General features: G+C 42.8%; 1 protein-coding gene across 3 annotated transcripts in view; it reads right to left on the reverse strand.

The window, feature by feature from the left end:
- nfkb1 (nuclear factor of kappa light polypeptide gene enhancer in B-cells 1) overlaps nucleotides 1–12,500 on the reverse strand; it is a 59,491-nt gene that overhangs the window by 43,787 nt on the left and 3,204 nt on the right. For 2 of the 3 annotated variants that reach the window (XM_078259989.1, XM_078259988.1), the window contains exons 4-5: nucleotides 3,293–3,333; nucleotides 1,858–1,956 (exon numbers count right to left, since the gene is read on the reverse strand). In XM_078259989.1, the coding sequence (XP_078116115.1) occupies nucleotides 1,858–1,956; nucleotides 3,293–3,333 (140 nt within the window). Of the gene's footprint in view, nucleotides 1–1,857; nucleotides 1,957–3,292; nucleotides 3,334–7,169; nucleotides 7,294–12,500 lie in introns of all 3 variants that reach the window. The other variant, XM_078259991.1, reaches the window with a different exon arrangement.

Raw genomic sequence — 12,500 nt, forward strand, 5'->3', positions numbered from 1 at the left:
CCTCCCTGTAAGACCAGCATGGACCACAGATGGGTGCAGGTGCATTTGCTATTGAAACGACGTGGGCGCTGGACGGGAAACTGAAAACTGGGTCGGTCTCAAACGTGTAATGAACTTGAAATAGGATGAGCCTTTATTGATTTCCACAGAGAAAAGCCAAGTGTTGCAGCAGCATGAAGACAGAAATAACAGATACAAAGAGAGAGAAAAAGAATAGTAAGTGGTACGTACAACTAGAATAAGAATAGAAAGAGCAGTTAAAGACAGTAAAGAGGTTTCCCCCAAACATGGCTTAGAAAGGTCCAAAATATAAATATATATTTAGTTTTTTTGTTGCATCGTGCAAAAGAAAACTGGAGGTTGTGTGTTACAGTTTGCATGACACGTTTGTTTGTTTTGTCGTTCAGAGAAAACTCAAACTACAGACAACAAACCGCACAAAAAGAGAGCCAGCTCACAGGAAACGAGTCAACCACACTTCACAGCTCATTATTTCTTCTTTGTGCATCAAATAGTTCACATAAATTACTTCGTGGATATTATTTCCAGCCTCATCATTTCACACTAGAATGAAGTTTAAGTGTTACCTTCTGCCGTCAATCCAGTTGACGGTTAAGTTGAAGGTTTTTACGCGTGTTACAACCTCAAGGTCCCATGACATGGTGCTCTTTGGATGCTTTTATATAGACCTTAGTGGTCCCCTAATACTGTATCTGAAGTCTCTTTTATATAGACCTTAGTGGTCCCCTAATACTGTATCTGAAGTCTCTTTTATATAGACCTTAGTGGTCCTCTAATACTGTATCTGAAGTCTCTTTTATATAGACCTTAGTGGTCCCCTAATACTGTATCTGAAGTCTCTTTATATAGACCTTAGTGGTCCCCTAATACTGTATCTGAAGTCTCTTTTATATAGACCTTAGTGGTCCCCTAATACTGTATCTGAAGTCTCTTTTATATAGACCTTAGTGGTCCCCTAATACTGTATCTGAAGTCTCTTTTATATAGAGACTTCAGATACAGAGTGTGCGAGAGTCCCGTACAGGAAACAGGAAACATCGCTGCCTCTATCTCTGCCACAAGAACGTTTTAAAACACCAAACACAAGCTCTGAACTGCTTGGGGAGTTTGGGGAACAGCTGACTGTTTCCTCAGTCCCTCAGTCTCTTTTCTTTCTCACTTTCTCCGGGAAATGAAGCTGCCTTCAAGTGCCCTTGGAAACCTCCAGATGTATAAACCATCTGACTGAAAACAGTAACTGTGAAATACAGAATAGACTGTGCCTCAAACCGCCTACTTGCACACTTCAAACACAAGTATATAGTGTAGATAATGCAAAAAGTCAGTGCACTGAAAGTACCAGAATCTGTCTTCATTTCAGATCGACAAAGGTCAGTTTAAAAAGATTTTCGTCAGATTTTGAGAGGAGGAGAGCTGAGCGACCGCTACTCATTTGCATACAGGAACGCCCGTATTTTTGGCGGGCTGGAAAAATCGCGTTCACGTGTTGTGTTCGTCACGCTCATCCTGCTCATCATTTCCCGTAAGTGTTCCTTTTGGGACAATACTAACCATCCAAAGTGGGACTACGGCAGGAAGTGGTCAGTGCACGTTAGCAGTGGACTGACGGAAGTATGCAGAATGAGACGCAGCCATAACGTCTACTTGTGCTACATTTGGGGGGGTTAAAGAACACGACAGGACGTCACACAAATGTCGTTTTTTCAACATTTTTGTAGCTTCTTCCAAGGTTTTTTTTCGCTCCTTTTTCACCAATTTTGATGCTTTTTTCAATGTTTGTCAACACAAACGGGCCAAACCACCAGATCTTGTTTTGTGGTGTGAACGTGTCCTTACCTTGACGGCGGGGTACGTCTTCCTGTTCTTCTCGCTGGAGGCTCCTGGCAGACCGCCGTGAGACGGACCTTCACAGCCGTACCTGAACCTGAAGCCACGCTGGGAGAAAACAAAACAAAAAACAGACAAACACACGTCATTTAAACTCATAATTCATGAGCAGAACTGTCAAAACGAACAAACAGCTGACAGATGTTGTACATTTTCTGCAGTTAACTCTGAAACTCAGGCTACATTTACATGCTATGTTTTGGTTTAAAAATAAATCTCTTCTGATACGTTCCCCCCTCTCATTCCCCCTGCTCTGAAGTTCCCCCTCTATAGAGAATAGCAGGGTGTGTGTGTGTGTGTGTGTGTGTGTGTGTGTGTGTGTGTGTGGGAGTGTGTCTGTCTGTGTGTGGGGAGTGTGTGTGTGTGTGTGGGGAGTGTGTCTGTCTGTGTGTGGGGAGTGCGTGTGTGTGGGGAGTGCGTGTGTGTGGGGAGTGCGTGTGTGTCTGTGTGTGGGGAGTGTGTGTGTGTGTGTGTGTGTGGGGAGTGTGTGTGTGTGTGTGTGTGTGTGTCTGTGTGTGTGTCTGTGTGCGTGCATGCGTGTGTGCGTCTCTGTGTGTGTGGGGAGTGTGTGTGTGTGTTTGTGTGTGTATGTGTATGTCTGTGTGGGGAGTGTGGGTGTGTGTGTGTGGGGAGTGTGTGTGTGTGTGTGTGTGTCTGTGTCTGTGTGTGTGTGTGTGTGTGTGTGTGTGTGTGTGTGTGTGTGTGTGTGCGTGTGTGGGGGAGTGTGTGTGTGTGTGTCTGTGTGTGTGTGTGTGTGTGTGTCTGTGTGGGTGGGAGTGTGTGTGTGTGTGTGTGTGTGTGTGGGAGTGTGTGTGTGTGGGAGTGTGTGTGTGTGTGTGTGTGTGTGTGTGTGTGTGTGTGTGTGTGTGTGTGTGTGTGTGTGTGTGTGTGTGTGTGTGTGGGGGGTGTGTGTGTGTGTGTGTGTGTGTGTGTGTGTAGTGTGTGTGTGGAGTGTGTGTGTGTGTGTGTGTGTGTGTGTGTGTGTGTGTGTGTTAGAGTGATGGTGATCATCTTCAGAGTGAGTAGTGACTCTAGAGTCATAGTGAGAGAAACTAAGGGGGCTCTGGGGGTCGCCCCCCAGAAACGAAAGAAATGAATCTGTAAAATAACAGAAAATGTTCTAGCAGCTCGTTACATTACTCAACACAGAACATGTCTGTTAGGCCCATTATATGAAATTCTCTCAAACAGAGCTGCTCGGTTAGTAAACTTCTAAAATAACGTTGAAACAAACAAACAAAAATGTCGAAAAAAGCGACAAAAACAAGGACAACATGTCCCAAAACAGCCACATTCCCTGCTTCCCCCCCCCTGAAATCTACACCTATGTTCCTCACACATCTTCACATCCACAGGAAGGAAGAACAGGACAGGTGAGTCTCACCTGTTTGGGCTGCTCCATAATCTGCAGGAACGGTCCGTCCACTGAAAACACACAGGAACAAATCCAGCGTCAGCGTTCACACAAAGATTCAGAGGAATTAAACACACATTACAGAGCTGGAACAGCTGGAACAGCTGGAACAGCTGGAACAGCTGGAACAGATGGAACAGGGCTGCATCCGCGCAGGGTTCAACATTAAGGTCGTTTTTGTCACTTGCCTGAAGTACCTTAAACTGGAAAATATGTTTTGTTTTAAAAAGTCGAAAAACCAAAAAACGTAAAAAAAATAAATAAAAAAAAGGTACTTCAGGCAAGTGAAAAAAGTAAAAAATAAACTTCACAAACACCAGAAAAAAAACATATAAACACCTCTCTCTCTCTCTCTCTGAGTAAAAAGAGGAATAAAAACATAATCTTTTGGAAATTGATCTTAATGCCTTAATTAAAAAAAAATTAGGAAAAATCCAACCTTTAAGGACACCAGTTTTCTTTGTGAATGAATAATGTATCATAAATAAATAAATGTTCTTCCTTAAAATACAGGGGGCATAAGTCAGTTCACCCCTATGTTAGATTCCCATAGAGGCAGGCAGACTTTTATTTTGAAAGGCCAGTTATTTCATGGATCCAGGATACTATGATCCTGATAAAGTCCCTTGGTCCCCCCATCATCTCATACCCTTCACCATACCCCCCACATCATCACATACCCTTCACCATACCCCCCACATCATCACATACCCTTCACCATACCCCCCCATCATCACATACCCTTCACCATACCTAGAGATTGGCATGGGGTACTTTCCATCAGATCATCTCTCAATGCAAATCAAACCAGCTATTAGACTAACTGAAATACAACCATGTTAATCTCTAGGTATGGTGAAGGGTATGTGATGATGGGGGGGTATGGTGAAGGGTATGTGATGATGTGGGGGTATGGTGAAGGGTATGTGATGATGTGGGGGGTATGGTGAAGGGTATGTGATGATGTGGGGGGTATGGTGAAGGGTATGTGATGATGGGGGGGTATGGTGAAGGGTATGTGATGATGTGGGGGGTATGGTGAAGGGTATGTGATGATGGGGGGGTATGGTGAAGGGTATGTGATGATGGGGGGGTATGGTGAAGGGTATGTGATGATGTGGGGGGTATGGTGAAGGGTATGTGATGATGTGGGGGGTATGGTGAAGGGTATGTGATGATGTGGGGGGGTATGGTGAAGGGTATGTGATGATGTGGGGGCCAAGGGAGCTTTATCAGGATGCATAGTATCATGGGTGTCCTAATGTTTCCACATGACTGTACATACATACATATATATCTCTATCTATCTATCTCTCTACTGCTCCTAATACTAGGATGGGTTAAACTGCAGAAAAACAAATGTCACTACACTGTTACGTATGTGACAATTATGAATAAAGATTTATTTGTGAACACACTTCTTCCCCACTGCTGCTAGTGGAGGAGGAACTGAAGCTGTTTCTACTGATGACTCACTCTGAATTACTCACGTAAATGTAAATTTAACAGGTCAGTTTCCCCTCCACAGACACAACTTGGCCCGGTTTCACAAGCAAAACCTGCTCTCTCTGAACTTCAGAGCCATGGACTCAAACAGGGAAGTGAGAGCAGAGACACAAACGTCCCGCAGTCACCACAGAGGACAGATACAGACACGTCACGAAACTCACCTTTCACTTTCCTTCAATACACACACGCACACGCACACACACAGAGAAAGAGGCACACACATACAGAGAGACACACACACAGAGAGAGACAGAGAGAGAGACACATACAGAGAGAGAGACACATACAGAGAGAGAGAGACACACATACAGAGAGAGAGACACACACATACAGAGAGAGACACACATACAGAGAGAGAGAGACACACATACAGAGAGAGAGACACACACATACAGAGAGAGACACACATACAGAGAGAGAGAGAGAGAGAGACACATACAGAGAGAGAGAGACACATACAGAGAGAGACACACAGAGAGAGAGAGACACATACAGAGAGAGAGAGACACATACAGAGAGAGAGAGACACACACAGAGAGAGAGAGACACACACAGAGAGAGAGAGACACACACAGAGAGAGAGACACATACAGAGAGAGAGACACATACAGAGAGAGAGACACACAGAGAGAGAGACACACACAGAGAGAGAGAGACACATACAGAGAGAGAGACACACACAGAGAGAGAGAGACACACACAGAGAGAGAGACACACACAGAGAGAGAGACACACACAGAGAGAGAGACACACACAGAGAGAGAGACACATACAGAGAGAGAGACACATACAGAGAGAGAGACACATACAGAGAGACACACACACACAGACACACAGACACACACATACATACATACACACACAGACACACACTAAAGAGTTTTTTTTTCCTTCCACAGCTGTTTCATCTCAAAATAAAACATCTGTTTAACACCATGTTTAGAAAATTATAGAACAGATAAGCCGGTAAATGTTTTTCCAGGAAATAAAAACGCCGTCGTTTCGGCGTCTGCTCTTTTTCTTCCATGAGGGAACGTGTTGAGCCAGGCAGGTAATCACATTAGTGACAGGCCGATGAAATCGGCCGGCCGATACATCGGCCGATATTTGCGTTTTTACGTGTATCGGCAGATACGCGGCTGCTGCGTTTGCCGATATTATTTCCCCGGCATTATTTACAGACGGGCGTCCACAGGCAGCTCTGTGTTGCTGGAGACGCTGCAGTTCACGTGCAGACCATGAACTGCCCCTCCTGCACTAGCAGTGCTGGAAGCCTGGCAGGCTTTCTGGTGCTGGAAGCCTGGCAGGCTTGCTGGTGCTGGAAGCCTGGCAGGCTTGCTGGTGCTGGAAGCCTGGCAGGCTTGCTGGTGCTGGAAGCCTGGCAGGCTTGCTGGTGCTGGAAGCCTGGCAGGCTTGCTGGTGCTGGAAGCCTGGCAGGCTTGCTGGTGCTGGAAGCCTGGCAGGCTTGCTGGTGCTGAAGCCCTTTATTTCAATGGCTACTTTTCAGGTTTATAGTTTTCTTAAATTATTGAAATGTGTTGACAAAGGACATTTTGTGCTGACCTGATTATATCTGTCTTATAATATGTCAGCAAGCAAAGCCTCATCAAGGCTGTGTTGTAGATGTTGACCCTTGCACAGTTACACCATATGCAGTGCACCCATCCATATGATGCACATTGCACACATCATTTGGGGGATATGAATGGAAGATGATTGCAGAAGTGACACTGATCTGTGTTTTTGGTTATTTTTAAAGAAATGGCAGAGCAGATTTCCGAAAACAAATCCAGTGAGGCAGGGTTTACATTTTTATGATGTAAACTGAGGAAGCAAACGCAGTATCGTCTCCAAATATCAGCTCAAGAAACTCGGCAGCCTGTATCGGTCATCGACTAAGGCACTATCGGCACTAAAAAATCCATATTGGTCGATCCCTAAATCACATACAGGATACTTAACTTGACAAAAACTGTGAAAAACGTAAAAACGGTCCAACTCAGTTCCTGATTGGCCAACGGCACATTTCCGCCTTCAATGGACAGGACAGCCAGGTGAGAAAGGGGAGGGGGGGGGGGGGGGGACGGAGACATGCAGGAAATCCTCACAGGTTGGATTCAAACCCTGGACCTCTGCGTCGAGGCATAAACCTCTACGTTTATGTGCGCCTGCTCTACCCACTGAGCCAACCCGGCCACGGCCAACAGCACATTGACATTCAATCATTCAACAAACATTCTCCAACCAAAAATACGTCAAAAGCATCAACAAACACCGGGGAAAAATACTGAAATAAGCATTAAAACAAGCATCCAATTAGGGACGACCTCTAGCTCACCCAGTAACAGCGTTCGCCCCACGTAGGCTGAGGCCTTTGCAGCGGCGCGGGTTCCAATCCGACCTGCTGCCCTTTGCTGCGTGTCATCCCCCATCTCTCTCCCCCTTTCATGTCTATGCACTTTCTAATAAAAAGGGAAAAGCCCCAAAAAAGTATCTTTAAAAAAACACAAAGCATCCAATCCAGTTCTTGACCAACGGCACATTCAAATGCCATTATTCCACAAACGTTCGCCGACGATGACGTCATTTACGATCATTACGGTGATTTCAGCTGTCTTGACGTCTCAGCCAGACACACGGCGGACGTTTCCTTTATATCGGTAGTTTAAATTAAAAGAAATGACGACACAATGATCCATTTCTGTGTAAAAGGGTCTAATCTGACCCATTTTCAAAAAAGGTTTTATATCAGAAATTTGGGTTTAAAAATATTGGCAAAATAAAATAAATAACGTGGATGGTTTCCTACGACGCTCTTCACAAGATAAATAAATGACCAGTTCACTACTTTCATTGACTTTGGGTGTTTTGTTTAATTTTATAGCATTTGAAAAAAAAATATTATAAAAGAACGTTGAAAAAAAGTGACAAAAATGTCGGAAAAATAAATAAAAATATCGTCAAAAAAACAACAAAACCGTAAAATAAAAGTGCGAAAAAAAAAAAAAAAAAGACAAAAACATCGGAGAAAGTGACAAAAAGTTAAAAAAAATAATTTAATAAAAAATACTGATTGATTGTTGGTAAAGCAACAAAAAGTAAAAAAAATTTATAAAAAAAATAAATAAAAAAATAAATAAAAAAGTGTCTTGACTAAACTGTTAAACAGTTTTTGACGTTTTTTTGTTTGTTTTTTTAATTTATTTATTTTTTTAAAAGGTGACAAAAAACGTTTAAAAACAGCAACAAAAATGTGCAAAAAATAAAAAGGTGGTAAAAATGCGACAAAAACGAGAAAAGCCACAAAAGTGATGTCAAAACTGAAAAGGGGACCAAAAAAAAGTAGAAAAAGTAACAAAAAACGTTTAAAAACAGCGACAAAAAATATTATAAAACAACGTTGGAAAAAAAAGTAACAAAAATGTCAGAAAAAACTAAACAAAAAATGTCATCAAAAAATAAAAAAATCGACAATAACATCGGAGAAAGTGACAAAAAGTAAAAATACTGATTGATTGTTGGTAAAGCAACAAAAAGTAAAAAAAATTTATAAAAAAAATAAATAAAAAAATAAATAAAAAAGTGTCTTGACTAAACTGTTAAACAGTTTTGACGTTTTTTTGTTTTTTTTTATTTATTTTTTAAAGGTGACAAAAAACGTTTAAAAACAGCAACAAAAATGTGCAAAAAAAAAAAAGGTGGTAAAAATGCGACAAAAAACGAGAAAAGCCACAAAAGTGATGACGTCAAAACTGAAAAGGGGACAAAAAAAAAAATGTCAGAAAAAACAAACAAAAAAATATCGTCAAAAAAAACGACAAAACCGTAAAATAAAAGTGCGAAAATTAAAAAAAAATATTTTTATAATAAAATCGACAAAAGCATCGGAGAAAGCGACAAAAAGTAAAAAAAATAAAATAAATAAATACAAAAAAAATAAAATAAAATAAGAATAAATAAAAAAAGTGTCTTGGGCGTTTTTATTTTTTTTAATTTATTTATTTTTTTTATTTATTTTTTTTAAAGGTGACAAAAAACGTTTAAAAACAGAAAAAATACAAAACAAACAAAAATGTGCAAATAAATAAATAAATAAATAAAAAAGGAAAAACGGTGGTAAAAAAGCGACAAAAACAAAAAACGAGAAAAGCCACTAAAGTGTCGCAAAAGACGAAAAAACAAAAAGTTTAAAATTCTGACCCAGAAAAACGAAAAGTTGCGTGATCGACGGGAAGACAACACGAGTGAAAAAGTAATAATCCCAGCTGCTGAGGCCCAGTTGGCCACCAGGCCCTGCACCCTCACGTCCGTTTGTTCTGAAACTCATGTTGTTGTTTGTAAATCAAGGCATTTGCATAGATTTATTTCGGTAAAGAGGTCAGATTTCACGGTGTGACGGGACGAGAGATTCCCGCTGCTGGTCTACAGAAAGTCTGTCGGGCTTCCAGATCGCGTGCGTCTCTCCCAACACATTATCAGGTTTGTGTGTTAATTAGCAGTTTGTTTTTAAATGCTTCCCTTTCGTTCAGGTCAGCGAGAAGTTTAAATACCTGAGTAGGGAGGGCCGGTACGAAAACTAAATGACATTTATATTGTGGGATAACAGGTTTGAAAACCAGAAAAGAAGCTCATTTCTGTTTATTTAAGATGAGATAACCGGCCGTTGTAGGTAAACGTTAGTCTGTGTGTGTGTGTCTCTGACTGTGTGTGTGTGTCTCTGACTGTGTGTGTGTGTGTGTGTGTCTCTGACTGTGTGTGTGTGTGTGTGTGTGTGTGTGTGTGTGTGTGTGTGTGTGTGTGTGTGTGTGTGTGTGTGTGTGTGTCTCTGTCTGTGTGTGTGTGTCTCTGACTGTGTGTGTGTGTCTCTGACTGTGTGTGTGTGTGTGTCTGTGTGTGTGACTGTGTGTGTGTCTGTGTGTGTATGTGACTGTCTGTGTGTCTCTGTGTGTGTGTGTGTGTGTGTGTGTGTGTCTGTGACTGTCTCTGTGTCTGTGTGTGTGTGTGTGTCTGTGACTGTGTGTGTGTGTTTGTGTGTCTCTGACTGTGTGTGTCTGTGTGTGTGTGTGACTGTGTGTGTGTCTGTGACTGTCTGTGTGTCTCTGTGTGTCTCTGTGTGTGTGTGTGTGTGTGTGATTGTGTGTGTCTGTGACTGTGTCTGTGTCTGTGTGTGTGTCTGTGTGTGTCTGACTGTGTGTGTGTGTGTGTGTGTGTGTCTCTGACTGTGTGTGTGTGTGTCTGTGACTGTCTGTGTGTCTGTGACTGTCTGTGTGTCTGTGACTGTCTGTGTGTCTCTGTGTGTCTCTGTGTGTGTGTGTGTGTGTGTGTGTGTGTGTGTGTGTGTGTGTGTCTGTGACTGTGTCTGTGTGTCTGTGTGTGTGTGTGTGTGTGTGACTGTGTGTGTCTGTGACTGTGTGTGTCTGTGACTGTGTGTGTGTGTGTGTGTGTGTGTGTGTGTGTGTGTGTGTGTGTGTGTGTGTGTGTCTGTGTGTGTGTGTGTGTGTGTGTGTGTGTGTGTCTCTCTGTGTGTGTGTGTGTGTGTGTGTGTGTGTGTGTCTCTGTGTGTGTGTGTGTGTGTCTCTGTGTGTGTGTGCGTGTGTCTCTGTGTGTGTGTCTCTCTGTGTGTGTGCGTGTGTCTCTCTGTGTGTGTGTGTGTGTGTGTGTTACATGAATAAAGAAAAGATAATAAATAAAAAAGTTAATTAAAAAATACGTTAAAAAAGGCGACAAAAACCCTCGAAAAAATACTGTTAAAAAAGACAAAAAAAAAGGGACAAAAATTAGGGGAAAAAAATGACAAAAATGTCTAAAGAAAGGCGACAAAAACTTCGAATAAAGCATCAAAACTGTTGAAAAGTGACAAAAACGTTTAAGAACAGCGACAAATGTGCAAAAAACGTAAAAAAAAACGTTGAAAACGTCAAAAACAGCTGAACTCTTGCCTTAAAGGCCACCAAATTGATTGTTGGAAAAGCAACAAAAAGTAAAAAAAAACAACAAAAAAAACAACGTTAAATAAAGCGTCAAAACTGTTAAAGAAAGGTGACAAAAAACGTAGAAAAAAAGTAATAAAAACGTTTAAAAACAGCAACAAAAATGTGCAAAGAAAAAGGAAAAACGGTGGTAAAAAAAACATGAAATAAAGACGGCTGAAGTCTGGGCTACAGGCCAGCTGATTGGTTGGAGATCTGGTTGAAGTCTATTCTGCACTAAAGATCCCAACCGGCCGCTGGACTTTGGACTGACAGGTAAACTGAAAGACGTGAAGTGTGTGTGTGTGTGTGTGTGTGTGTGTGTGTGTGTGTGTGTGTGTGTGTGTGTGTGTGTAAACTGAAAGACATGAAGCTGTTCAGCAGCAGGTGTGTGACCGTGTGTGTGTGTGTGTGTCTCTGACTGTGTGTCTCTCTCTCTCTGACTGTGTGTCTCTCTCTGACTGTGTGTGTGTGTGTGTGTGTGTGTAAACTGAAAGACATGAAGCTGTTCAGCAGCAGGTGTGTGACCGTGTGTGTGTGTGTGTGTGTGTTTCTCTGACTGTGTGTGTGTGTGTGTGTGTGTCTCTGACTGTGTGTTCTCTCTGACTGTGTGTGTCTCTCTGCTGTGTGTGTGTGTGTGTGTGTCTGAGCTGTGTGTGCAGCTGTGTGACTGTGTGTGTGTGTGTGTGTGTGTGTGTGTGTGTGTGTGTGTGTGTCTCTGTGTGTGTGTGTGTGTCTCTGACTGTGTGTGTGTGTGTGTGTGTGTGTGTGTGTGTGTGTGTGTCTGTGTGTGTGTGTGTGTGTGTGTGTCTCTGACTGTGTGTGTGTGTCTCTGACTGTGTGTCTCTCTCTCTCTGACTGTGTGTGTCTCTGACTGTGTGTGTCTCTCTCTGACTGTGTGTGTCTCTCTCTGACTGTGTGTGTGTGTGTGTGTGTGTGTGTCTCTGACTGTGTGTGTGTGTGTCTCTCTCTGACTGTGTGTGTGTGTGTGTGTGTGTGTGTGTGTGTGTGTGTGTGTGTCTGACTGTGTGTGTGTGTCTCTGACTGTGTGTGTCTGACTGTGTGTGTGTGTCTCTGACTGTGTGTCTCTGACTGTGTGTGTCTGACTGTGTGTGTGTGTCTCTGACTGTGTGTGCTGTGTGTCTCTGACTGTGTGTGTGTGTGTCTCTGACTGTGTGTCTGTGTGTGTGTCTCTGACTGTGTGTGTGTGTGTGTGTCTGACTGTGTGTCTGACTGTGTGTGTCTGACTGTGTGTGTGTGTGTGATGTGTGTCTCTGACTGTGTGTGTGTGTGTGTGTGTGTGTGTGTCTCTGACTGTGTGTGTGTGCTGACTGTGTGTGTGTGTGTGTGTGTGTGTATGTCTGTGTGTAGTGTGTGTCTCCTGACTGTGTGTGTGTGTCTGACTGTGTGTGTGTGTGTGTGTGTGTGTGTGTGTGTCTGCTGACTGTGTGTCTCTGACTGTGTCTCTCTGACTGTGTGTGTGTGTCTCTGACTGTGTGTGTGTGTCTCTGACTGTGTGTCTCTGACTGTGTGTGTGTGTGTGTGTCTCTGACTGTGTGTCTCTGACTGTGTGTCTCTGACTGTGTGTGTGTGTGTGTGTGTGTGTGTGTGTGTGTGTGTCTCTGACTGTGTGTCTCTGACTGTGTGTGTGTGTGTCTCTGACTGTGTGTCTCTGACTGTGTGTCTCTGACTGTGTGTGT

This window comes from Sander vitreus, chromosome 10 (assembly GCF_031162955.1).
Source record: "Sander vitreus isolate 19-12246 chromosome 10, sanVit1, whole genome shotgun sequence".
NCBI classification, from domain to species: Eukaryota; Metazoa; Chordata; class Actinopteri; order Perciformes; family Percidae; genus Sander; species Sander vitreus.